The sequence below is a fragment of the Aquarana catesbeiana genome, linkage group LG03 (genome assembly GCF_042186555.1).
Source record: "Aquarana catesbeiana isolate 2022-GZ linkage group LG03, ASM4218655v1, whole genome shotgun sequence".
Lineage (NCBI taxonomy): Eukaryota > Metazoa > Chordata > Amphibia > Anura > Ranidae > Aquarana > Aquarana catesbeiana.
The window spans coordinates 545542883-545570854 of NC_133326.1; the positions used below are offsets into that span (position 1 = coordinate 545542883).

The window sequence follows — 27972 nt, forward strand, 5'->3', positions numbered from 1 at the left end:
AAGAGATGGTGATTATATAAACATAAATATCAGTACATACTGTAAATATAATTAGCAATGTAACACAGTCCGCAAGGGAAGAACCAGGAGAAAGGAGCAAAGGGAGGGGAAAAAAAAGGGGGGGGGGGGAAGGGGGGGGGGGGGGAGGAAAAACAAGAGGGGAAAGGGGGGGGGGGGGGGGGGGAAGAAAGGAATGGAGAAAAAAGGGGGGGGGGTTAGAGGGGTAATGGGAAAGAATGAGGGCAGGGGAGGGGGCGGGGGATGGAATATACTTACTCGTGGACCCGCCACCCCCACAATAATAGATATGTTAGTGTGTATACAACCTGTGGTAAGGATGATAAAGATACAAGCAATGAATATACACATACCATATATAAGCAAATAAAAGCAATATATATCTATAATATGGTGGCAATCTCGATGCCCTCATTCAAGCCCCCAGGCGAGAGGACGTCGAGATTGTAAATCCAGAACGTTTCCCTTGCACAGAGCTTTTTTGAAACGTTCGGCGGGAGTATATGACTTGGGGATTTGTTCAATTACCCATACAGTGAGGCCCGTGGTGGATTTTTGGTGAAAACTAGCAAAATGTCGTGGGACACTGTGCATATCTTTGCCACCCTCTATCAGTCTCCGGTGTTGACCGAAACGCTGTCTGAGGGGGCAGATTGTTCTACCGACATAGATCAGTCCACAGGGGCACATAAGGCCGTAGACTACAAAATCGGAAGAACAATTGTAGAATTGGTCTATTTGGTACGTTTTACCTTTGGAAAGGAATGACTTTTGTCCATGTTTAACAAAGGCACAAGTTTTGCATAGGGTTTTTTTTGCATCGATACATGCCAACCAGAGGTATAAGTGTGGTGGCATGGTCGTTGGTCACAGTAGTTTTGAATTTGCTTGGGGCAATTTTACTTTTCAAGTTAGGTGCTTTACGGTAAGTGATTCGTGGTACTGTAGGGAGAAGAGTTTTGAGAAGGGGGGTCCTGTAATAGAATCCCCCAATGTTTTTTCGAGTTTTGAGAAGGGGGGTCCTGTAATAGAATCCCCCAATGTTTTTTCATGATGTTTTCCATTTTTTTATATTCTTTTAAACCGAAGTCGGTTTTTTTCCCTGCCCAATCGAAAGGCCCTTTCCTAGAAAGCTTCTACAGAGTGGTATACGCTGACTTTGTGAAGCTTTGTCAATCATCCTCCACCATTCCTATTCATAAACACAATCTTACAGTCGCCGAAACTCGAGCATTAGATTCTCTCATTCAAAACACTAATGTAGTCATCAAAACAGCAGATAAAGGAGGAAGTATAGTGGTACTGGACAGAGCAGACTACATCAAAGAGGCCCATAGACTCCTCTCAGACCAAACCACATACATTAAACTTAAAAAAGACCCCACTAGCGAATTTGCTCTGGAGGCGAGCAATTTGGTCCAATCAGCTCTTAATAATGGAGTGATTAATAAAACGGAAGCTTCCTTTTTGAACAAATCCCCAAGTCATATACTCCCCGCCGAACGTTTCAAAAAGCTCTGTGCAAGGGAAACGTTCTGGATTTACAATCTCGACGTCCTCTCGCCTGGGGGCTTGAATGAGGGCATCGAGATTGCCACCATATTATAGATATATATTGCTTTTATTTGCTTATATATGGTATGTGTATATTCATTGCTTGTATCTTTATCATCCTTACCACAGGTTGTATACACACTAACATATCTATTATTGTGGGGGTGGCGGGTCCACGAGTAAGTATATTCCATCCCCCGCCCCCCCTCCCCTGCCCTCATTCTTTCCCATTACCCCTCTAACCCCCCCCCCCTTTTTTCTCCATTCCTTTCTTTCCCCCCCCCCCCCCCCCCCCCTTTCCCCTCTTGTTTTTCCTCCCCCCCCCCCCCCCCCCTTCCCCCCCCCCCCCCCTTTTTTTTCCCCTCCCTTTGCTCCTTTCTCCTGGTTCTTCCCTTGCGGACTGTGTTACATTGCTAATTATATTTACAGTATGTACTGATATTTATGTTTATATAATCACCATCTCTTGTGTATTTTACATATATAAATTTCTTATTTTTTATATATATTTATATCTTTTATCTTGCACTGGTCCATGATCATTAATATTATTATTATTAATTTTTAGTACCATCCCAATTCTCAATTGATACACTTACATGTTCTTATATATGGTCCATATTAGTTGCATATGCACCAGGTTTTATTCTGCAGGTGGATGTGTACTGGTTTTTAATCAAACAATTTTAATTTTTTAATTTCCATTTTCCAATTCTATGTATAACTATGCTCATATGTCTTCTATATATGTATGTACAGATACTCCATGCTTAAATTTTATCTACTTGTGCCCCACTTCCATGTGCATTATATCTAGTATTGCCAAACAGCTGCATTGTATCCGGATACTGTTTATTATTCTCAGCCCCGCCCCTTCCCCCTCCCTCCCAAAGACTACAAAAGGACTGCCATCACATCTGCCCCCTATGCTTGAAAAAGGAGTGCCGCTATTCCTGTCATCTATAGCGCGCAGACTCGGAAACGCGTCGCAGAGCTGTGACGTCACGGCCCGGCGCCGCGCTGCGCTTGCTTTCCAGGCCTCGTTCTGGCTCCCTGTACGGCCGTCACCATCTCTCTCCACGGAGCCGTACGAGCCTCAGACGGCAGCGCGCCCGGCGATCGGCCTTGACGTCCCCCCCACCCCCCTCCCTGGAACCCACAGACCGTTGGTCTTTGTTATTTAACTTACTACCCATTCTGAAGTGCCATCTGGAGACCCGAGGGAACTTCCACCGTGTTCTGCCATCACCATCCATCCCTGCCAGGACTTGATGTGTGACCAGTACTGCACGGACTCGCTGAGACTTGTGGTCCTCCAACCTCTCCTCTACTCAGAGATGCACCGGAACGCAATACTACAGTCTTCCATGTGAGTGGATATTGTTTGTTGTAATAAATGATTATTGATTTATACTCAGAGGCGCCCCTCTTCCTTGTTTTTATCTTCCTCAGCCTATTGGACCCTGCTTCTGGTCTTTTATTGGTGGCAGCCCTGATAGACTTCCTCTTGTGTATATGTCTATATACACCTACAGTCACCTACCCTGCCATTGGACTATTTGGGATCTGTTATGTGAGGTATACCTGCTTTGCGCCTTTTTACTTGTTTTATGTCTCTGCTAGAGATTGACAAGTGTTTGATGTCTGCCTTGGCCACAGCAGGAGAGTGGCACAAATGGTTTGTACATCCTCCTCTAGCTGTGTGTAGTTGGCCATAAATTTGGACCTCCGTTTTATCCAATGACTGACCAATGAGTGCGTTGCTGGAGGTTACCCTGGTCATGTTTGGGATGAGGAGTGATAGGATCTTTACAGGCTCAGAGGAGGAAGTGCTCCAGCAATGAACTATCCTTCCACTCTTCCTTCCCATTATGAAAGGTGTCATCCTTTCACTGATGGTCACAATGGTGCACAAGGCAGAAGAAATTCTAGCAGTGACATAGATGTCAGACGCTTATAACCTCTGCATGTCTAAAGACAATCTAAATAGTTTTTATGCAAATAGTTAAAATGGAAAATATAGTGGTACATGTTGAAGACTTTGGTTACTTTTGTATACTGTGTAACCTTTTATGTACATGGGGGGGCAAGACAACAAACAAACTCGAATATCCACAGTGTAACCAGATGTCATGTGATTTGGGCTTCCTTGTCACAACACTTTTTGTTTCTGGCAAGAAAAGGGGAATTTTAACCCAAGATTTTATGTGGCTGTTTCTGAATGCTTTAGATGTGTGTGTTTACAGCAAATGTGCAACAACAACAATCTTAAAGCACAAAAGATTTGCCTTTTTATTGGGATGGAGAGTCCCTCGGACTTCCCCTTCCTTCCTACTTTCAATGTAATGTTTTGGGTTTGGCATGTGGGAGTGTCACTCATTAGACAGGTCACCTTGATGCCCCAATTGTTAAAATCCACTTTTTTTTTTTTTTTTCTTATCTTTTTTGATATGTGTTACCCAAGAGCATTTCTGATCTTTTGCTATATCAGATAAGCTATTTAATGTTTCTGCCTATCTGATCAGTTTGGATTGTGTATTCGGCTTGTGCAATTTGTTGTACATTTTGCTGTATATGTATATATTGAGTGATTGTCTTTTGATGATGTGTGGGCTATTTTTTTTTGTCCAGAAAATGTAATAAAATAAGCTGTGTGTGGTGTCCTAGTGAGCAAAAGTAATGCCTGCAGGTGTAAACCCAATTCCTAAATTCTAATTCAGGTGTTACCATGTTAAAGCGGAGTTCCACCCATTTTAAAAGTCAGCAGCTACAAAAAGTGTAGCTGCTGACTTTTTATTAATCAGACACTCACCTGTCCCCCGGTCCAGTGATGCAGGCGTACGAAGCCCTGCTCCTCTCCGCGGCGCCGGCATTCTAACTGTGGGCGCCCGGCTGTGGCTTCGCAGCCGGTCACGCACTGCACATGCGCGAGCCGCGCTGTGAATGGCCGGGAAATCTTCTGGGGTCTGTGATGTGTCCCAGAGGATTGCAGGGAGGGTGGAGGGAGAGATGATCTTCCTTCTGGCGCCACAGCGCCAGGGGAGGAAGTGGGAGCTGGGTGCCTGTAAAAACAGGGTACCCGCTCTCCACCCCCAAAAAAATGACATGCCAAATGTGGCATGCCGGAGTCGCAGCACTTAAAGCGGAAGTTACATTTTTGGGTGGAACTCCGCTTTAATGCACTTTCACAAGTTTTTCCATTTTGTTAAATCTGCAACTTTTATTAACCACTTCAATACCAGGCACTTATGCACCTTCCCACCCAGACCAATTTTCAGCTTTCAGCGCTCTCACACTTTGAATGACAATTACTCAGTCATGCTACACTGTATCCAAACAAAATTTTTATCATTTTCTTCTCACAAATAGAGCTTTTCTTTGGTGGTATTTCCCCGTGATCGGGGAAGCGCTGTGTCCGAGGGACACACGCCGTCCCTGATCGCCGCACTGCTCGCCCCTATGGGTACGCACTAGTGGGTTATCCTGCTGGGCATCATATGACGCCCAGTCAGGATAACGCTACCACTTCCCAGCGGTCAATATGCTATAGGCCGGGCGGGGAAGTGGTTGATGGATCTGGCAATCCTGCAAACAACCTCATTCGGGCATTTGGCCCCGGTTCACACTGGTGCAACATGGGATCTGACTTGTGAGAGCACAAGTCATATGACATGTCAAAGTCAATGTTTCCCTAATGAGACATCTTAACGGATCCGACACAAGTTGCTTTGACTTTAGAAAAGGTTCCTGCACTGTCCGACTTTGATACGACTTAAATGCTATAGAGCAGTGATCTCCAAACTGCGGCCCTTTGCTTGCTTTTATCCGGCCCTCGGAGTAGTATTCCATCTACTGACACTAACAATGGGGCATTATTCCTTCCACTGACACCAACAATGGGGCATTACTCCTCCCACTGACACAAACAAAAGGGTACAATTCCTCCCACTGTCACCAACAATGGGGTAGAATTTCTTCCATTGATACCAACGATGGGACACTATTACTCCAACTGACACCAGCAATGGGGCACTAGTCCTCCCACTGACACCAATGGTGAGGCACAATTCCTTTCACTGACACCAACAATGGGGCATTACTCCTCCCGCTGACACAAACAAAAGGGTACAATTCCTCCCACTGTCACCAACAATGGGGCAGAATTTCTTCCATTGATACCAACGATGGGACATTATTCCTCCAACTGACACCAGCAATGGGGCACTAGTCCTCCCACTGACACCAATGATGGGGCACTAGTCCTTCCACTAAAACCAAAAATAGGGCATTGTTTACTTATACTGGACGCCAGGACATTTTTTTTTTTTCACTCCCACTGGCCCTATTTCGGCCCCCCTAAAGTATGAAAGACCGTAAACTGGCCATTTTGTTTAGAAAGTTTGGAAACCCATGCCATAGAGTGTAACAAGTCACATCAAGTCAGATCAAGGTCCTACTGACATTGCAGGCCAAAGTCGTATTGGAAGTTGCGTGACTTTCATGTCCGAGCAGTGTGAACCTGGGCTTTCCTGTTATAGGGTGACAACTCCTGTCTCCCAATTTCACTGCTCCAATGGAGACTGCAGTTGGCCATTTCTATACACATTACACAGGCATGGTCCGCTGTTGTATGGTTAACTTACCCTTGACAAATGCCATGCAATAATCGTTGGATTGCATATAGACATGAAGTGGCTGCAAAGAGACTGCAGGGGGATCAGCAGCACTGAGATGTGATAAAGGGCCGGGAAATGTGAAATTAGGATTTTATTTAAAAACATGGCAGTGCACAGAGAAAATGAAATAGCCAGTTAGGGTTTACTCCTAAGATCGTAGTGACTGTTGGTAGTATTTAAAGTTCTTTGCGTACGAATTGCCTTATCTGTGTGCTTTGTTCACTTCTCTGGTGTCAGCTTCCTTCTACCTGAGATCACAGGTGCCTGCCTGAAGCTTGTTTGCTGTCACTCTCCAGAGGCTACTGAGCTTTTCCACGTCGAGTCACACTCTGTCCGACCAGTTTGGTTGGTTTCTCCACTTCCGCTCTCCTCTGGGCCGGATCCAAAGCCCTGAAAGATGCACAGACTCTCCCAGATGTATGGAAACGCATTAACCCCTCCACTCCCGGGAGGGACAGCTGCCTCGGATCAGAGGGGGGAAGTGCAGCAGCAGCGGCGGCGAGGGGGTTAAGACTGTCCTGTTGCAAGAGGAAGAAGGAGAGACTGCACACAGAGAAGAGACGGTTTCCAGAGGGAAGTACATAGACCTTGTGCAGGGTGAGCCTGAGAGGTGGGAGGGTCACCAGGAAGCAAGCAGCAACCGGGGTGACAGGAAGGAGAGAGAGGAAAACCAGAAGCAAGGGACTGATAGCAGGACATGCAGAGGCTCGCGGAAAGATGGAGGAAAGGGGTAAGCCGGTGGACAGGTGACTGAGGACCGGCGTGAAGGGCAGTTCAGGAATGTAAGGGTTAACCGTGCTCTTTTATTACCAAGTTATTGAACTTTTTTCATGTTTTATTTTTTTGTGGGGTGTGTTGTTGTTGTTTTTTTGTTTTTTATTATTAATAATAATAATAATAATAATAATATTTGGATTTCCCAAGGACTAGTTGGATGGGGACAGCCCAGGAAGAGTTAAACCAGTGAAAGGAGGGGCACGGCGACGGGCAGACAGGACTCTATATAAAGAAACACATTGGCAACAGCTGCTGGGATGCCGGGAGCAGGTTATAAATGAAATCCTGAAGAGCTGGCACCTTATAGTACATCGCCCCCGATTAGACGTGATCCTCTTATTAAGCTTGACCAATCAGAGGAATTCTTGTTCCTGGAATATGGGGGGTATTGGGGACAAGAATAAAGTTGGTCCACTTTTGTGCCTTAGTTTTTTTTTTTTTTTTTTTTATAGAGTTGACTCAGGCTTTTTGCAGAACGTAGTCATTAATTTTAAATGCATCACATGATTGCTGAGTTGGTAAGAACTGCTGGTGCCAAGGTTGGGCACTTTGTTCACAGTTGAAACCCCTATATTATTATTGAAATATTAATGTATATAAACGTCTTCTTTTTTTTGGGGGGGGGGGGGGTGGTATCATTTTATCTATAATTAATTAAAATACGTGTAATCCCTATCTGGATGCTGTTAAGTTTGTTCTCTGTGCACTATGTATTCTAAGCAGGACACTTTGGGTTTGTTTTTTTCCCTAAAATAGTTTTTTACTTATCTCAGTGCTGCTGATCTCCTGCAACAACTCCTTTTTTTTTTTTTTTTTTTTTTTTCGTCTACATGCATTCATTCCAGTGGAGTCTTCATATCATTGCTCTGGACCAGCTTCCTGATAGTGACAGTAACTGACCATGCCTGTGTGCTTGTCTCCACAAGGGGCACAGGTGATATCGTGACAAGACAACACAGAGCACAGATGGGAATACAAAGACCTTAATGACAGGATCACTAGAGATTATTTTAATAAAAAAACTGCTGATTTAAAAAAAAGTATTTTTGAAATTACGTTACCGGGTTGAAGCTTTTTTGAGATTTTAATGATTGGGTTTTCATCTACTTTACCTAAAAATATGTAGCCCACCTTTGCTCGACAAACTTTTTTTAAATTGCTTGACTGTCTGTTCCAAGGTATTGGGGGTTTCTGGTCACTTATTCAGAATGGGTATGCAGTTGAGTCCTGAGGCTGGGTTCGCACTTCATACGGATGCTTCTCACAGCAGGGGTTCAGTGCGTCCCTGTTCTCCGTTTCAGGGACGAATCAGGCCCGAATTTTTGCCCGATCTCGGAACTGAAACGGAGCCAAAGACACACAGGACTCCTGTGCGCTCCGCAGCCGCTAAGATGCTGTGTGAACTGGCTCCATTGAGAGCCGGGCACACTCTCCTGTCATGCGAATTGGATGCGGAAAAAGCAGCATCCAATTCGCACTAGTGCGAACCCAGCCTCAATGTCCCGTGACCTTTTTAGCTACATTGTGTTTCTTCGTCAGTGAGTACTGGGGCCAGAGCAGTGGCAGCATCCAAGTCTCTCCCGGTACAGGTTTCCTTTAACCGGCTCATGCAGAATGGCTCCCCTGGGCGAAACCCCGTACGGGTACGTCCTTTCGCTTTTCGGCCACCAGGGGGCGCACGCCCACTGCACAGCGGGGACCCGATGCGCGTTGCCGGCGGGCACGATTGCCACCGGCCGTGCACGAGCGCCAACACGGGGATTTGTGTGTGTGTGTGTGTGTGTGTGTGTGTGTGTGTGTGTGTGTGTGTGTGTAAACACACAAATCCCTGTACTGGCAGGGAAGAGGAAACTTATTGTTTTGTTCCTGCTAAGTAGGAAAAAACGGTATGCCTCCTCTCCTAGTCACTCCCATGCCCACGGAGTTAGAATACACTGAGGGAACACACAATTAACCCCTTTCCTGCCAGTGACATTTACACAGTAATCAGTGCATATTTATAGCACTGATTGCTGTATAATTGTCAATGGTCCCAAAAAAGTGTTAAGTGTCCGCTCTGTCCGTTGCAATGTCGCAGTACCGCTAAAAATCGCAGATCACCGCCATTACTAGTAAAAAAAAATAATAAAAATTCCATAATTATTTCCCATAGTTTGTAGATGCTATAACTTTTGTGCAAACCAATCAATATACGCTTATTGCGAATTATATATTTTTTTTTTTTTTTACCAAAAATATATAGAAAAATATATATTGGCCTAAACTGATGAGTATAATTTGCTTTTTTTTTTTGTTAAAAATTTTGGGTTTATTTATTATAGTAAAAAAAAATAAAATATATATATATATATATATATATATATATATATATATATATATATATATATATATATATATATATATATATATATATATATATATATATATATATATATATATTATAAATTTATTTTTTAAATTGTCGCTCTTTTTTTGTTTATAGCGCAAAAAATAAGGTGATCAAATACCACCAAAAGAAAGCTCTATTTGTGGGAAAAAAAGGACGCAAATTTTGTTTGGGTACAGCGTCGAACGACCGCACAATTGTCAGTTAAAGCGACACAGTGCCAAATTGTAAAAAGTGCTCTGGTCAGGAAGGGGGTAAAATCTTCCAGGGCTGAAGCGGTTAAAGCTGAACTCCAGGCATGAAACCTTTAATTTTGTACATTCCTCAATAGCCACAGAATCTATAAAATTACTTTGTGTGCACCAAATGCCATTGCAAACCCAGATATTACCTTGTAAAGGATGTGACTTAATCACTGTTCTGTGGACTGTACAGAGAGCAGAGCACAGATGACAATGTAAACCTGACAGGGTTCTGACCTTTCAACAGTTGGTCTAAAAAATAAATAAATACATTTGGCTTTAGATACACTTTAAACACTAGACATGTCATTGGGCAGTGATCAGATTTTCATTGTATGCATAACCCTGGAGGTGGGGGTCCAAGAGTGGATGATCTAGGTAAGATCAATAAACTGGAACCTGCTTCCTTAAAAGAGAAGTATGTGGTGTTTTTTTTTTTTGTGTTTTCCATAATCATACTTACCTAGGTGTATGCAGCATCGGAGCTCCGATGCTGCATCTGTTCACCGCCACCTCTGTACTGAGAACCGAGGGATCGAACAACGCCGATGGCTCGGTTCTCACAGCTCTCCAAGCAAAGAGCTGCTGACTGTCAATCAGTAGCTCTCCGCTCTGCCACCCCCCCTGCGCTCACTGGAGCGCTGAGCTGTGGAGGGGCGGGGATCGTCCATCTCCGCCTGAGACAGGCATCAGCCCAGGCACCTGGCAGATCCAGACTTTATTGTCAAGATGATGCGGTGCCCCTGGACTGATTCCTGTGACGTCAGCAGAGAGCGGACTTCAGCCTGCTGTTTGCTGAAAACAGGTCACTAAACGAATTGCACTCCTGTAACCCATAGGAAAAGCCCATCCAAACAAGCTCAGGCTGGACTTCTCCATTAAGGGATAAGTTCACCTTTTGTAACCTGTTACACCCATATTCAGGGTGTGATATGCTACAAATGCACAGGATCTTCTTCCCCGATTGCTGTTACCATTTAAAAAAAAAAACAAGCGTTCTGTAAATGGGGAAAACTACAAGTTCTCAATTAACTATCAGAGCAATGTTGATCTCTCTAGGTAGTTCATTGAGCTTCCTGTCAGTGTGTGTAATTGCCTGCCCATATCGGAGGTACGGGCAGACAGCTACACAGACAGCCAGTAGAAAAAATGTGCATTCATTTATTTAATCCTTTATCCGTATCCTTTAAGCTGAGCTGCTCTGGGAATATATAACTCCTCTGGTGACAATTTTTCACCAGAAGGGGACAGTGACATCTGTTCCAGTGACAACTCCCAGAGATGGGAATTCAGTTCTCTTAGTAGAGATTCTTACTTCTTGCTGCAACTCTGAAACAAGAAGTGAATAGGAATCTCCCTATATCAGTGATGGCGAACCTTGGCACCCCAGATGTTTTGGAACTACATTTCCCATGATGCTCAACTACACTGCAGAGTGCAGGAGCATCATGGGAAATGTAGTTTCAAAACATCTGGGGTACCAAGGTTCGCCATCACTGGCCTATATGATTCTACCATCAAAAATAACCTTCCCTACTATATCCAAACCTAAAACAAGTTTCTTGTTAAATCATCGAAAAATCTTTTCTTTAAAGATTTTCCTTGTTACAGACAGGTTCTCGTTGATTGTTATTCTGAAGAGTTTTCATGGTGCGATCGTTCTTCTTATGTCCCTCTCTCTTTCTTGCATGTTACAGCAGGAGCAGATTTCCTACTCACCCCCAGAGAGCCCGGGGCCAAACTGTGCCACGCCATCCCCCTCCCTTCTCCATGTCTCGGGGCCACAAGCTTACAAGATGGAAGAGGAGCCCGTCAGGCTGCCAGCGCACCTACGTGAGTATTGTCGTCTTCTCGTCTTCAACTTTTACCCAGTCAGTCTGAGGTCATGTCATGAATAGGCCAGGATTGGTGAGAAGGCAGGACCTAGGATGCTGAAACTGTAGGGTGCAGCAGGCTGTTCTTGTTTTATCTCATCATATCTTCCTTAGCTAAGCCTGGAGCAATTGTGTGATGCAAAATACACCTAATACGCTTATATGTGATCTAAAGAAATGTCAAAGTACAGTGTGCTCATACAGGGAGGAGCAGGCAAAGGAGACAGCTTCTCTTCTTTTCTGCCCCCCCCCCCTTTTTTTTTTTTTTTAATTAGTGTTTGTTTTTTTCAAACCCCTTGCAAGGCATAAAGTTATGTTTTTATGGTTGGTGGGAGATTTACACTGTGATAACATATTACCATAAACAGGGCTGGTGCTAGACTATTTTGCATCCTAGGCAAGACCAGCTACTTGCGCCAACCACCCCCCAAAAATAAAATTTCACCTGTAGTTTTACTTCACCCCTCCTAGCACACATCCTCTTTCCCCCTCAAATTTTCCACCCTAGCACAAATCCTCTCCCCCAAATCCCCCATCCTAGCATAAATCCCCCTCCAAATTACCCTTTTCAGCACAAATCCTTCCTGGCTCTCACCCCCCATCCCCTCTATTAGCACAAATCCCCTCACCTAGCACCAACTCCCCCTTCCCCAGTCCTCCCTTCCAGCACCAATCCTTTTCCTTCAAATCCCCTACCTAGGACAAATTGCCCTAAATCCCTCCTATAACTAACACCCCTCCCTGAACTTACAGGTAGGAAATCAGGTAGAGGTGCGTGTTGAGCTGTGCTTTCACTCCTGTCAGTGGAGCGATCCTCCATACAGAAGATGACACAGGATTGCTCTTGGATCGGTCTGTATAATTACCCCGCCCCCTATCTCCCCCAATGACCGTTTAAGTCTTGGCAGCAGGGAGCCAGGAAATGAATCAAACACTGAAAATGCTGATGTAAGAGCGGTCCTGTGTCGTCTGCTTTATGGAGGATCGCTCCACTGACAGGAGAGGAGAGCACAGCTCGCACCTCCCAGCTCTCTCCTGTAATTTCTCATTTGCAGGCTTCACTGCTCCATTCTGCTCTCCCTTGTCTCAGTTGTGAGTGCGGGGATGGGGGAAGGCACTCAGCAGCCAGGCACAGCATCCATGGAAAGACCGGCCGGGGGGGGGCACAACTGAAATCTGGGGGGGCGCGATCCACCCCAGGACCCTGTGGCTGCCGCCTAGACGGCTGCCCAGTTTGCCTAGTGGTAGCACCAGTCCTGATCGTAAAGGGCATTTACCACGCCTTGGTACGCTGCAATACAATTTGAGAGGCACCCCAATACTCATCAACAATGCACTGTTTGGGATGACCAGAGCCCTTCCTAGAGTGAAAAGTGTTCACCCTGCCAGAAATTAAGAGCTGTTCTGTGCTCTCTTCATACTTCCTATGTTATAACAAATGTACCCTTCCAGTTCTTAATTTGAATTGCAGAGAGATTAACCTTTTATGTTGTAGAGATCGGAGAGTGGTTGATTGTTTAGCAAATGACAACTGGGCAGTGCTGACACCACTCTGTTCACAAAAATACTGCATGTAGTCCGCACATAACAGGATTTAGGTGCTGATTGCAGTTCTGGCAAACAAACCGGTATTTTTCTGTATTTGCAGGCTCTTTTGAAATACACTTTACCTCTACATATAATCTCATGGGAAGATTGTTGAAATGAATGGTTTGGTGAAAGTCTCTCTTTAACTTTAATTTTACTGAACGGCCAGAGGGACATGTTTTCATTTTTTTTTTATGGTTGGATTTATAGTGATTGTAAATGCAAAATAAAAAAATCCTCTTCTGGGGTTCCCCGCTGCTGCTTTTGGCTCCTCCTCTCTGGCGAGTGCCCTCATTGGAAGCCGCTTCTTATGGAGGCACTCCTGCAGGCTTATGCTGGCCATACACTATACGAAAAATCGGCCGAAAAATCGTTCATATAGACACTTTGTTCGTTTTTCGGCAAGGTAATGGGCACAAATCGATAATCGTTTGTGACGTTTTTGTGGAAAAAAAACGAACGGGAAGTTTGGAAAATTTCTGCCGAACGTACGATAAATTGCAAGGTGTTTCCCGTCCGAACTGTCTGCACTAGGTATATGTAAAAAAACGAACAAAAAATTATTTATTCATGTCCACTGAACAATTTATCGGTCATTACATGATGGCACGATCGTTTGCGGTCACGGTCGAACGTTCGTTTTTCGAAAATGTGTTCGGCCGATTTTTCGTATAGTGTATGGCCAGCATTAGTCCAGAGCCTTGCTTTCTGCATCTATAAACAGTGGTGCTCAGCCCGACCTTCCATCCCCCAACGCCACCCCCTCCCCTTTCCTAGTGACTGGCTTTGATTGACATCAGCTTTAGCAAAGCCTGTGAGACCAGAAAGTGACGGAGGAGAGCCGCTGCAGACTGGCACAGAGCTGGATCGAATGAGGGCTCAAGTAAGTAAAAGGGTGAGGGGGTTACTACTACCTTAACACTTTTTTCCCCTAATGCATGGAATACGTTAAGGCTTTATAACCAATAATGTCAATGGGTGTCTTTTTTTTTTTTTTTTTTTTTTTTAACACCCTTTGCAGGACTGCACAGGGAAGCTGTGCTCAGTAGCAAGGGACAAGTAAAGTAATGTGGTCCTATGGAATGTGATATCACCTGTCCCATGGTATGGTTGTATGAGAAGATATCACATCACTAATGTTATGCTCCAGATCATGGCCTCTCTTTGCAGCTCTGCAAAGGATGTGAGTAAAGTTGCCCATACATTGTGTGGATTTAGTCTGGTTCCTAATGAACCAGCCAAAATTTGCTTTGTGCGTGACTCTGGTCTGCTCCCTACTATCCAACGTCCTTTTGTTTTAAAAATCAAATGAGCTGGGCAGAAAATCGTCGGCTGAACAGTAGCTGCATCAAGTCAGATTCAGCCATTGTTCTGATGTTATGACACTTGCCACCAGTATATGGACAGCATTAATTGTTTTTTCTTACAGGCTGGAACTCCGCTTTAATATTAAAAAGTGCCCCTTTTTTGAAAAATTATACAATTGTACAATGGGGACGGAAAGTATTCAGACCCCCCTTAAATTTCTCACTCTTTGTTATATTGCAGCCATTTGCTAAAATCATTTAAGTTCATTTTTTTCCTCATTAATGTACACACAGCACCCCATATTGACAGAATAACACAGAATTGTGGACATTTTTGCAGATTTATTAAAAAAGAAAAACTGAAATATCACATGGTCCTAAGTATTCAGACCCTTTGCTTAGTATTTAGTAGAAGCACCCTTTTGATCTAATACAGCCATGAGTCTTTTTGGGAAAGATGCAACAAGTTTTTCACACCTGGATTTGGGGATCCTCTGCCATTCCTCCTTGCAGATCCTCTCCAGTTCTGTCAGGTTGGATGGTAAACGTTGGTGGACAGCCATTTTTAGGTCTCTTCAGAGATGCTCAATTGGGTTTAAGTCAAGGCTCTGGCTGGGCCATTCAAGAACAGTCACAAAGTTGTTGTGAAGCCACTCCTTCATTATTTTAGCTGTGTGCTTGGGGTCATTGTCTTGTTGGAAGGTAAACCTTTGGCCCAGTCTGAGGTCCTGAGCACTCTGGAGAAGGTTTTCGTCCAGGATATCCCTGTACTTGGCCGCATTCATCTTTCCCTCGATTGCAACCAGTCGTCCTGTCCCTGCAGCTGAAAAACACCCCCACAGCATGATGCTGCCACCACCATGCTTCACTGTTGGGACTGTATTGGACAGGTGATGAGCAGTGACTTGTTTTCTCCACACGTACCGCTTAGAATTAAGGCCAAAAAGTTCTATCTTGGTCTCATCAGACCAAAGAATCCTATTTCTCACCATCTTGGAGTCGTTCAGGTGTTTTTTTAGCAAACTCAATGTGGGCTTTCATGAGCACTGAGGAGAGGCTTCCGTCTGGCCAATCTGGCATAAAGCCCCGACTGGTGGAGGGCTGCAGTGATGGTTGACTTTCTACAACTTACTCCCATCTCCCGACTGCATCTCTGGAGCTCAGCCACAGTGATCTTTGGGTTCTTCTTTACCTCTCCCACCAAGGCTCTTCTCCCCCGATAGCTCAGTTTGGCCGGACGGCCAGCTCTAGGAAGGTCTCTGGTCATCCCAAATGTCTTCCATTTAAGGATTATGGAGGCCACTGTGCTCTTAGGAACCTTAAGTGCAGCAGAACTTTTTTTGTAACCTTGGCCAGATCTGTGCCTTGCCACAATTCTGTCTCTGAGCTCTTCACGCAGTTCCTTTTGACCTCATGAGTTTCATTTGCTCTGACATGCACTGTGAGTTGTAAGGTCTTATATAGACAGGTGTGTGGCTTTCCTAATCAAGTCCAATCAGTATAATCAAGCACAGCTGGACTCAAATGAAGGTGTAGAACCATCTCAAGGATGATCAGAAGAAATGGACAGCACCTGAGTTAAATATATGAGTGTCACAGTAAAGGGTCTGAATACTTAGGACCATGCGATATTTCAGTTTTTCTTTTTTAATAAATCTGCAAAAATGTCAACAATTCTGTGTTTTTCTGTCAATATGGGGTGCTGTGTGTACATTGAGGAAAAAAAATGAACTTAAATGATTTTAGCAAATGGCTGCAATATAACAAAGAGTGAAAAATTTAAGGGGGTCTGAATACTTTCCGTCCCCACTGTATATTGTGACCTTTCAGGAATTCCTTCATTTACTTTGTAAAGTTGCTGACAGGTCCACTTAAAACAATTGGTCTGCCTGCCATCTTGGATTTTCAGAAGGACACTAGCTGTGGAAGCCTCAATGCTTCTCTCAAGCCTGGTTTCCTTAAATGAAATAAATACTATTTTTGAGGTTCATACTACTTTTGACATTCTCAGTTTTTGTTGCTGTAAGCCCATGCTCGGTGTATACTGTGAGTAACAAGTCTCGGCTAGTATCGCCCTCAGTCAAATGTAATAACCCCATGCTGTAAACCCACGCTGCTCGCCTGTGCGCTGTCATCTGCAAAACAGCCGTTGTATCCGGAACGTCTCGCAGCTGAGCTCACGAAGAAAGGGGAATTCTCTAGTCAGGGGAGTTGCACAATTTAATGGGAAACTTTTTTTTTTTTTTTTTTTTTTCCTTTTACTACTTAACTTTCTAATCTAGCGGGAAGGTTGGGGGAGGGGAGCATCAGTTAAAATGTTATTTGTTTTTTAGGGCTGTGTCGCAGGCCATTTATTTGCAGAGACCCTTTTTATATTTATTTATTTTTTTTTCTCCCTTAGGAAACCCCAGTTATTTTCTATAAAAATCGCTAACTTGCTAATCGTACAGTGATTTGTAGCTTAGTTATACTAGTAGATTTTCAAATTAACATTTGTACGAAAAATTCTCAGACTTAATGAATGTCATTCGAAAGTACGTAAATTTTGTTTGCTTTTAACATTCAATGTTGAAGTGGATAATTTTTTACCTGAATGAAACCACATTCCCTGTTTTGAGAAGAGAAAAACAAATGGAAAATAAAATAACCGTCCTTAGTACAGGTTCCAACTGAGCTGCGGGAATGAAGCTGTGCGAGTTCAGCTGAACTCGTACAATTTCACTCCCGCATTTCAGTCCCGATTTCGGCCGTGATTTCAGAGACCTCTGTGTAAATCGCAGCCCGAAATCGCAAAAAGTAGTACAGAAACTACTTTTTGAAATTGGTGCGGCGCCTCAAATGCAGCGTCGCATCGATTAGGATGGTGCCATTGCTGGCAATCCTGCTGATTTGACATGTCAAATCGTACCAATGTGAACCAGGGCTAAAAAAAAAAAAAGTGTAATTAAATTCTACTAGTGTCTGGCCGTCATTTGCTACAAATTGTTGAAACCGAGTGATTTGCAGCATAGCACACTAACCTTGTGCTGTAGCTGTGACAAATCGCCAGTGACTAAGCAAATAAATCACAAGCTACCATACAGTGCCTTGAAAAAGTATTCATACCCCTTGAAATTTTCCACATTTTGTCATGTTACAACCAAAATCATAAGGCCCCTTTCACACTGGGGCGGTAGGGGGCGTCGGCGGTAAAACAGCGCTATTTTTAGCGCTGTTTTACCACGGTATTAGGCCGCTAGCGGTGCGGTTTTAACCCCCCTGCTGGCGGCCGAAAAAGGGTTAAAACCACTCGTACAGCGCGGCTATAGCCGCGCTGTCCAATTGATTTCAATGGGCAGGAGCGGTTTAGGAGCGGTGAATACACCGCTCCTTCACCACTCCAAAGATGCGGCTTGCAGGAGATTTTTTCTTCTCCTGCCAGCGCACCGCTTCAGTGTGAAAGCCCTCGGGGGTTGAACAAACAGCGGAGGCTGTTTAGGGGCGGTTTGCAGGCGCTATTTTTAGCGCAATAATGCCTGCATACCGCCCCAGTGTGAAAGGGGTCTAAATGTATTTTATTGGAATTCTATATAATAGACCAACACAAAGCGGCACATAATTGTGAAGTGGTAGGAAAATGATAAATGGTTTTCAAAATTTTTTACAAATAAATATCTGAAAAGTGTGGCATTTGTATTCAGCCCCCCTGAGTCAATACTTTGTAGAACCGTCTTTCACTGCAATTACAGCTGCAAGTCTTTTTGGAGATGTCTCTACCAGCTTTGCACATCTAGAGAGTGACATTTTTGCTCATTCTGGGCGGCACAGTGGTGTAGTGGTTAGCACTTTCGCCTAGCAGTAAGAAGGGTCGCTGGTTCGAATCCCAACCACAACACTACCTGCCTGGCGTTTGCATGTTCTCCCTGTGCCTGCATGGGTTTCCTCCGGGTACTCCGGTTTCCTCCTACACTCCAAAGACATGCTGGTAGGTTAATCGGATCCTGTCTAAATTGTCCCTAGTATGACTGTGAATGTGAGTTAGGGACCTTAGATTGTAAGCTCCTTGAGGGTTAGAGATTGATGTGAATGTACAATGTAAATGTAAAAGCGCTGCGTAAATTGACGGCGCTATACAAGTACCTGAAATAAATAAATAAATAAATAAATAAAAATTCTGCTTTGCAAAATAGCTCAAGCTCTGTCAGATCGGATGGAGTTTGTCTGTGAACAGTAATTTTCACATTTTGCCATAGATTCTTAATTGGATTTAGGTCTGGGCTTTGACTGGGCTCTTCTAACGCCTGAATATGCTTTGATCTAAACCACTCTGGCTGTATGTTTAGGGTCATTGTCCTGCTGGAAGGTGAACCTCCGCCCCAGTCTCAAGTCTTTTGCAGACTGTAACTGTTTTTTTTCTAAGATTGCCCTGTATTTGACTCCATCCATCTTCCCATCAATTCTGACCATCTTCCCCGTCCCTGCTGAAGAAAAGCATCCCCACAATATGATGCTGCCACCAACATGTTTCACGGTGGGGATGGTGTATTCAGGGTGATGTGCAGTGTTAGTTTTCTGCCACATAGTGTTTTGCTTTTAGGCCAAAAAGTTCAATTTTGGTCTCATCTGACCAGAGCACCTTCTTCCACATGTTTGTTGTGTCCCCTACATGGCTTCTTGCTGACTGCAAATGGGACTTCTTATGGCTTTCTTTCAACAATGGCTTTCTTCTTGCAGGGTGGATTTGATTTAAATCAAGTCGATTTTAAATCGCTAATAAAAAGGCTTGATTTAAATACATAATTTTTAAAGGGCAACTGTCATCTCTGTCCCGCAGCGGCTCCTCCTCTGACCCGCACTTGATTCACCGACCGTTCCATTCACGTTAATGGGATGGCTGGTGATGTGGCAGTGACACAACAAGGTGAGGGACGTGGCAGCAGCAGGTGAGTGGATGCCCGCTAAAAGGCGCTGCCATGATGGATCTGAAATGACAGGTGCTCTTTAAATGTAAGGACTTATTCTTGCTGATAGTTCTTTAATATTTGCAAACAAAATGAAGGTTTCCTATTTAGAATAATAAGCTGTCAGGTTAGTAAAACAGCAATATCCGAACCGATTCAATCATACAGTTTGTAATGTACATAGATTTGAAAAACAATGGGATAAAGGAATATATTGTGTGAATGCATCAGTGCAGTGCATGTTATCTCAGCTTGCAGAGCTTGGATTCATTAAATGAGTTTTCCAAAAATCTAAATATTGCAGAATATACAGCCTCATGCTACATAACTAAGCTCCATTTCACGCTGAATAAACTAAATTATTAATGTATCTTTTAGATTGATTTTACTCCTCCAAAGGCATTTTATAAAAATAAATTTGATAAAAATGTTTTTTTTTTTTAATCATTGATTTATATCCACAATGTCCATAAAGGCCAGATTTGTGGAGTGCACGACTAATGCTGGGTTCACACAATTGCGAATTGGATGCAGCTTTCGCCACATCCAATTTGCATGTCAGGAGATTGTGGCCGACTCTCTATGGAGCCCCAGTTCACACAACACAGGAGCGGCACCGGTATGAATTGCACAGCAGTCCTGTGCATCTTCTGGTCCATTTCAGGTCTGAATTCAGCCAAAAATGTGGGCTGAAATTGGACCTGAAACGGTGAACATGGCGCACCAGACCCCTGCTGTGAGACGCTTTGTGCTGCGGTGTGAACCCAGCCTAATAGTTGTTCTGTGGACAGATTCTCCCACTTGAGCTGTGGATCTCTGCAGCTCCTCCAGAGTTACCATGAGCCTCTTGGCTGCTTCTCTGATTTAATGTTCTCTTTGCCCGGCCTGTCAGTTACATAGTTACATAGTAGGCGAGGTTGAAAAAAGACACAAGTCCATCAAGTCAAACCTATGTCTGATTATGTGTCAGTACTACATTGTATATCCCTGTATGTTGCTGTCATTCATGTGCTTATCAAATAGTTTCTTGAAGCTATCGATGCTCCCCACTGAAACCACCGCCTGTGGAAGGGAATTCCACATCCTTGCCACTCTTACAGTAAAGAAGTTTAGTTGGATTGAACAGTGCTCCGTGATATGTTCAAACTTGGGATATTTTTTTTATAACCTAACCCTGCTTTAAACTCAGTGGCGGCTGGTGCTCAAAATTTTTGGGGGGGCACAAACAAACTGAAAAATACTGAACCCCCCCCCCCATCAATTGCAACCTCACTGTGCCCATCATATGCAGCCACTTGTGCCCATCATATGCAGCCACTTGTGCCCATCATATGCAGCCACTTGTGCCCATCATATGCAGCCACTTGTGCCCATCAAATGCAGCCACTGTGCCCACCGACCCCCCCCCCCCCGACCCCCACTGGCGGGGGTCACGGCTCTGGCAGCACCCATACTGCATACTCTCTGTGCCCTGAGCCCACCCTATTTTGAAGCCTATTAGAGGCCCTGGCTCTAATCAGGTGCTACAAAAAGTACCACCCCCGCCATAAGAATCCATGCGTCCGGCGTCCTGAAACTGTTTAAGCTTCTCCACAACTTTTTATTCCTGACCTGTCTGGTGTGTTCCCTGGCCTTCATGATGCTATTTGTTCACTAAGGTTCTCTAACAAACTTCTGAGGGCTTTACAGAACAGCTGTATTTATACAGAGATTATACTACACACAGGTGGACTCTATTTACTAATTATTAGGTGACTTCTGAAGGCATTTGATTCCACTAGATTTTAGTTAGGAGTGTCAAGGGTAATGGGGGCTGAATACAAATGCACGCCACACTTTTCACATATTTATTTGTGAAAAAGTTTGAAAACCATTTATCATTTTCTTTCCATTTTACAATCATGTGCCACTTTGTGTTGGTTCATCACATAAAATCCCATTAAAATACAATTACGTTTTTGGTTGTAACATGACAAATGTGAAAAATTTCAAGGTGTATGAATACTTTTTCAAGGCACTGTAGTTGATTTGTAGTGCATGGCTCTAAGCCGTGTCACTCTATGCCACTGTTGTATCATAATAACAGAGGTGCTCAATTGTGTGACTAGCTACATGTTTATTAGCCTTCCGTGCCATAGTACATGCAGTGCTGTGTGTGTGTGTGTGTGTGTGTGTGTGTGGACTTTTTTTTTTTTTTTTTGCGCCATCTTTGTCTGAGATTCACCCTCTCACCCTGTAGTCCTTTTGACTATTCCTACCTTGCTTTAACACCATTGGTTGTTAGAGTGATGCGTTTTCTATCTTTGCCTAGCCCCACCTCTGGCAGCTATGACATGCTGAGGAGGAGTGTATACATACTGCTGCTAATTATTTAAAATTCCCCTCGTGTACCAGACAGTCCTGAGTATGGAAACCCCATAAACAGGCATATTTTTTCCCAACAAAAAGTCTGCTCTGCTGAAACGATATTAAGATTGTTCTGCAGGCAGCTTACATTCCAAAAAAAGCTAAATAACTAGAGCTTGCACAGCAAATCCAAGTGAACTAATCTACTTGTGAGTGTCTGTGTCTACAAAGAGTTAACTGTCTTAAGAGGAGCGTGGGTGCACAGCATTACACCCCCCTCCCTAAACTTTCTGCATGAGGGGAAATTTCCTATTTGAGGACGTGAAGTGGAAGGAATTTCCTGCGTGGGTTGATGAGGTTTTCTGCCGCAAACGTTTTGGACAGGACCTGTGCTTCCTAATGGGGGTGACGAGCGCCATTCACTGCCAGACACATGTGTCCCCTCTCCAGTCCCTTAACCCCCTGCAGTGCTGGAGTGTGCATACTGGACACAGCTGTGCTTGCCGAGTGCAGGTCATCTGCCTAAAGCAGATGGAAACCCAATCACTAAAAAAAAAAATTGCATTTAAGGTTTACCATGTCGTAATTTAAAGTCGGGTTTGTGGGGTTTTTTTTGTTTTTGTTTTTTTTTTTCCTCAAACTGTAGCTTTCTTTTTAAGTAATCCTTTATGTCCCTGCCATGAAGGTCCTTGTTCAGGCTCTTCCTGTTATGGGGTGACAATGCTTTGTACCCATACCAGTAATCTAAGAGGTACTGGCCCTGTTGAAGGGGAGTCCCAACATCCCTGTATTAAAAGCTTGAACCAAAAGATTATAATAGGTATATGGGACTTCAAGGCACAAAATATATATTTTTAAAAACAGTATCAATATAATGTATTTATTTCATAGCTCTTAAACATATTTTTATTTTAAAAAAAGCTTTGAGCTTTCACAATTTTATGAGGTTCAACCAGCCATAAAATGTTCTTATAATGAGAAGTCAGAGTTTGATAGGCTCGCAATGCTTTTATAGAGAATCAAAATGAAACAGAACCTATATTGTCAACTATACAAGGGTCAGCAGTAAGATGTCTTATCCAGTTAAATACCACACTTATGAGGAGGTAGTACAAGTAATAATCTAGGTACTACACGACATTGGCCAACCACGTGCACCTAGCTCACGACCTTCCCAACTGTGCAGCTCCTGTGTATAAGGTCCAGGTAACTCCAAGTAGATCACATACAACCCCAGGAACCAAAACAGCCAGAAGGAAAAGGACATACTGAACTGCTAAAGGTCCCGTGTGCTCATCTAATAGGCAGGTTTAGGCCTTTTGTATGTCTTCTGAGACCTAAAGGAAAAGGGTAAGAATAGTAAGGAAAAAGGGCAGAGATGAGGTCAGGAAAAGAAAGAAGTGGGGGGGGGGGGGGGTCATGGAACAGGTAGAGGTAAGGGGATGGGGGTTCAGGGGAGGCATGGAGAAATTGAATGATTTCTCCCTATTTCTCCATACATGGTCGAGGTGCCCTGATGGACAGAGAAATAGAGCGATTTCATAGTCTAGGGTCTATACAGCCGCAAGGCTCCACTATCTGTTTCCCTTACTTAGGATGGCGGTGCCAGGACCCGAGAGCCGAGGGACGGGTCGGCCTCGTGCAGCCGACATCGCGGGCACCCAGGACAGGTAAGTACTTATTTAACGTCAGCAGCTACAGTGTTTGTTGTTTGAATTTTTTTTTTTCAGGGACGGAATCCCGCTTTAAGCTGGCTGCCTGCTCAACAACAGTTGATTAGTCTTCTTTTGTAGAAGGAGCCAGGCTGAAAATTGTCAGCTGAACAGTTCATGCAGCCATTCACCTGCAGGCACTGCCCAGGATTCTGACAGCTGGCAGTAGCTGATACAATAGCCTGGCAGGGAGGATTTGTCTATCCACACCACTTGTGTGGATGGGAGAATTTTATATATATATATATATATATATATATATATATATATATATATATAAATTTTAATTTTTTTTGGTGGGGGTGCTAAGTAATTTTCTATAAAAAAAAAAAAATTAGATTTTTAACTTGTAAACAACAAGTGTCAAAAAGAGGCTCAGTCCTTAAGTGATTAAAGCGGAGTTCCACACAAAAATGGAACTTCCGCTTTTCGGAACTCTCCCCCCCCTCCGGTGTCACGTTTGGCACCTTTCAGGGGGGAGGGGGGTGCAGATACCTGTCTAAGAGAGGTATTTGCACCCACTTCCGGCATAGACTCCCATGGGAGTCTACGCCACTTCCCGTCCCTCCGCGCTGTCTCCTGGGAATCACACAGCTCCCAGGAAAGAGCGTGGACCACTAGGGACGCGCAGCGTGACTCGCGCATGCGCAGTAGGGAACCGGGAAGTGAAGCCGCAAGGCTTCACTTCCTTATTCCCTCACCTAGGATGGCGGCGGCAGCTGCTGAGAACAGAGCGGGTTCTCGGCGTCCCCTGCCGACATCACTGGACCCTGGGACAGGTAAGGGGCCATGTATTAAAAGTCAGCAGCTGCAGTATTTGTAGCTGCTGGCTTTTAATATTATTTTTTTTTTTTGGCGGTGTGGGTGGACCCCCCGCTTTAACTAAACCAAACAATTGCGTTAAAAAAAAAAAAAAATACTTTGTGTGTTTGTAAACCCACAACTGTAAAATCAGTCTGCATATGCAGTAGAGCATACTTGTTATACTCTCTACGGAACTTAAGGGGTTAATCCTCCACATTGTATAAAAAGGCTGTTTGATCCTGGCTTCTCTGATCCTCCCCTCCTTCCACTATCCCCTGATAATTTTCTGATAACACAGAGCCTATGGAGTCAGGTGCTCAGTTTGGTGTGTATTGGTGGAGAGGTTTTTCTTTTCTTTGGCCCTGTGCTGATCACATGCACCCTCCTATTAGTACTGTCCAGACAGAGTCAGGGGTCTTGCAGTATTATAGGGCAGTCAGAAAACTCCTCCTACAAGCTTTAACCAGACACTGATAGAAGTCACAAGACTGCTCTAACTGCTGATGAGAAAATACATTTAGCAGTTTATATTTACTAAAATATTTCCATGTACTGTGGGAGACCAGATATAGTGAATGCAGGGTACTGGGTTTTGTAACACATTAATAATAGTCGGTGTGTCATGCAATTAGTGCCATTTGTGCAATCAAAGGTGAGTTTTTTAGTGAAAGCGGTTTTTCATTCTAATAATAAAAACTAGATTATGCTATGAAAGACCTGGGGATTCCCTACCTGTAATAGAGTAAATGTAAATAGTAAAATAGACACACACTTTTTTTTTGACAAGTTCTTTATTAAAAAATAAAATAACCTTAAAAAAAAAAAACCCTGCAACGTAAATCCATTGTTGATCATGTTGTCCAGTGACTCATGTCCACACCAGTCTTTATGAACAAAACCCACCGACTCGCCAAAAGAAAAAATAAGCTGACTCCACTCCCGATTGACTGACTACAGCTGCGAATAATGGTTTCTCATTCCCCACTGCAGAATGTAAACAAAGCAGTGGGGTATCCTGGGTGACCTCATCAACCAAAAGCCGGACATGATACTCCAAACTGGAGCTCATCCCCTGATCAACCTAAGGAATCCTTTTCACTGAAGTCACTAATCGATGGAATTTTATATCAATGTTTATCTTGGACTGTTACCTGTTTTTGTTTTGTAGAAATATTTGATATGGATTGATAAATGTTTTAATTGATGCTCCAAGGGCAATTAATCGAAACTGGAGCAGTTGTGCATGGCAACCAATCAGGTTCTATCTTTTACATTCAAAGCTTAACAGAACAAACTGAAGATAGAAGCTAATTGGTTGCCATGCACATCTGTCCTAGATTCTGTCTGCTCCATTTTTGTTAAATTAATTTGTCGTCCTTCCCCCTACCCTCTTAGTTTTTCTGTTTTATGGAAAAAAAAAAAAAACTGTCTTGAGAAAGAATTAGAAGTACGGTAACTCTTATACAGATTTTGTGTCTGTACAGAATTTCAGATATAGTATATTGCACGCTAAGAAGGGGGCAGATGGGTTTATATTTTGACTCTTAAAATAGTTTTGTTCTTGGATTTGCTTTAGGTCTCCCTCCTTCACAATGGTCCCGGGAAGATGTGTCTCAGTGGCTGCGTTGGGCAGAGAATGAATTCTCCCTTCACCACATTGAGAATAACACCTTTGAGATGAACGGGAAGGCGCTGCTTCTCCTGAGGAAGGAAGACTTCCGATACCGCTGTCAGCACTCAGGTGAGGGGAATCCCAGATGTGAACTTCCTCTACCTGCAAACATAGAACAGACTGCAGAATGGTACATTTAAAATGTCACAAAGGGGCAAGACACTGAGGATCAGTGATCCACAACAACAGTATAATACAGTGGGACTTTTAGGGTGTCAATAAATAAACTAAATCAAATACAGTGTGTATATATACTATTTAAAAGTATCTTTATTTTTGTAAAGGTTTACAACTTTTTATATAGATTCAGTAGAGCTATTCGTAACAAAACATGTGCATTAGAGCTGTACAATTAATCGTCAAGAATCGTTATCGCGATCTTGACTAAAGTGTTTCACAATTCTTTTTTATGCAAAGAATTCTCTCTGCTCTTCTGAAGCCACAGCCTTCAAAAGAAAGGAAGAGAAAAACTGGGCAGTCTGCCAAGAATCAAAACATTTTTTTATCAGTTGAACGTAAGTATAAACATTGTAACAATTAGAGTTGGTTCACACTGAGGCAGCACGACTTGCAGCGCGACTGCCTCAGACGACTTGAACACGACTGCAGCGGCGACTTGCAAAACAACTTCTATATAGAATATAGAAGTCAATGCAAGTCGGCTCAAGTCGCCCCCAAAGTAGTACAGGAACCTTTTTCTAAGTTGGAGCGACGCAGTTCTATTGTACAGAATGGGATGCTACTTGTCAGGCGGCTAAGTCGCCTGACAAGTCGTCCTAGTGTGAACCGGCTCTAAGTCAATGGAATAGACTTTGTGTGTACGTGAAAAAAGTTTAACCAGTTAAACACTAAACCTTTTTCTGACGTTTGTTGGTTTCAAGTTAAAATCATTTTTTTTTTTTGCTAGAAAATTACTTGGAACCCCCCAAACATTATATATATTTTTTTAGTAGACACCCTAGAGAATAAAATGGTGGTTGTTGCAATATTTTATGTCACACTGTATTTGCACAGCGGTCTTTCAAATGCAATTTTTTGGAAAAAATTATTTTAATGAATTAAAAAAAAGACTAACCAGTTAAGTTAGCCCATTATTTTTTTTTTTTTTTTTTTTTGTATAATGTGAAAGATTTTACGTCGCAGGAATCGTGAGAGAATTGTGATCTTTTTATTCTAAGCAAAAATGCTATATATTTACCTCTGTTTTACAGAGGTTTGCACATTTCCATGTACCCAAAAGGGGTTTATACTCCAATAACAGTTGTATCACACAGTGGGCCAGGGTCACTCTCAACACATTTCAAAGATATTCAATCTGCTTAATAATATTATTAAAATTATTATTATTGTTAACATACAGTATCTCACAAGTGAGTCCACCCCTCACATTTTTGTAAATATTTTATTATATCTTTTCATGTGACAACACTGAAGAAATGACACTTTGTTACATTGTAAAGTAGTGAGTGTACAGCTTCTATAACAGCATAAATTTGCTGTCCCGTCAAAATAACTCAACACACAGCCATTAATGTCTAAACCGCTGGCAACAAAAGTGAGTACACCCCTAAGTGAAAATGTCCAAATTGGGCCCAAAGTGTCAATATTTTGTGTGGCCACCATTATTTTCCAGCACCGCCTTAACCCTCTTGGACATGGACTTCACCAGAGCTTCACAGGTTGCCACTGGAGTCCTCTTCCACTCCTCCATGACGACATCACAGAGCAGGTGGATGTTGAAGACCTTGCGCTCCTCCACCTTCCGTTTTTGAGGATGCCCCCCAGATGCTCAATGGAATTTAAGTCTGGAGACATGCTTGGCCAGTCCATCACTTTTACCCTTCTTTAGCAAGGCAGTGGTCATCCTGGAGGTGTGTTTGGTGTCGCTATCATGTTGAAATACTGCCCTGTGGCCCAGTCTCCGACGGGAGAGGATTATGCTCTGCTTCAGTATGTCGCAGTACATATTGGCATTCATGTTTCCCTCAATAATCTGTAGCTACCCAGTACGAACTTCTGTCAGCCGCCGGAGATAGCCGAAGCTCAAACTTTTCAATCAGCTGTACACGGCGCCTGC

General features: G+C 43.4%; 1 protein-coding gene across 5 annotated transcripts in view; it reads left to right on the forward strand.

Annotated features, from left to right (window-relative positions):
* ETV6 (ETS variant transcription factor 6) overlaps positions 1-27972 on the forward strand; it is an 80697-nt gene that overhangs the window by 35890 nt on the left and 16835 nt on the right. The window contains exons 1-4 of one of the 5 annotated variants that reach the window (XM_073621501.1): positions 6855-7030; positions 7173-7295; positions 11351-11486; positions 25800-25964. In XM_073621501.1, the coding sequence (XP_073477602.1) occupies positions 11450-11486; positions 25800-25964 (202 nt within the window). In that variant the 5' untranslated portion in view covers positions 6855-7030; positions 7173-7295; positions 11351-11449. The other 4 variants (XM_073621502.1, XM_073621497.1, XM_073621499.1 and 1 more) reach the window with 4 other exon arrangements.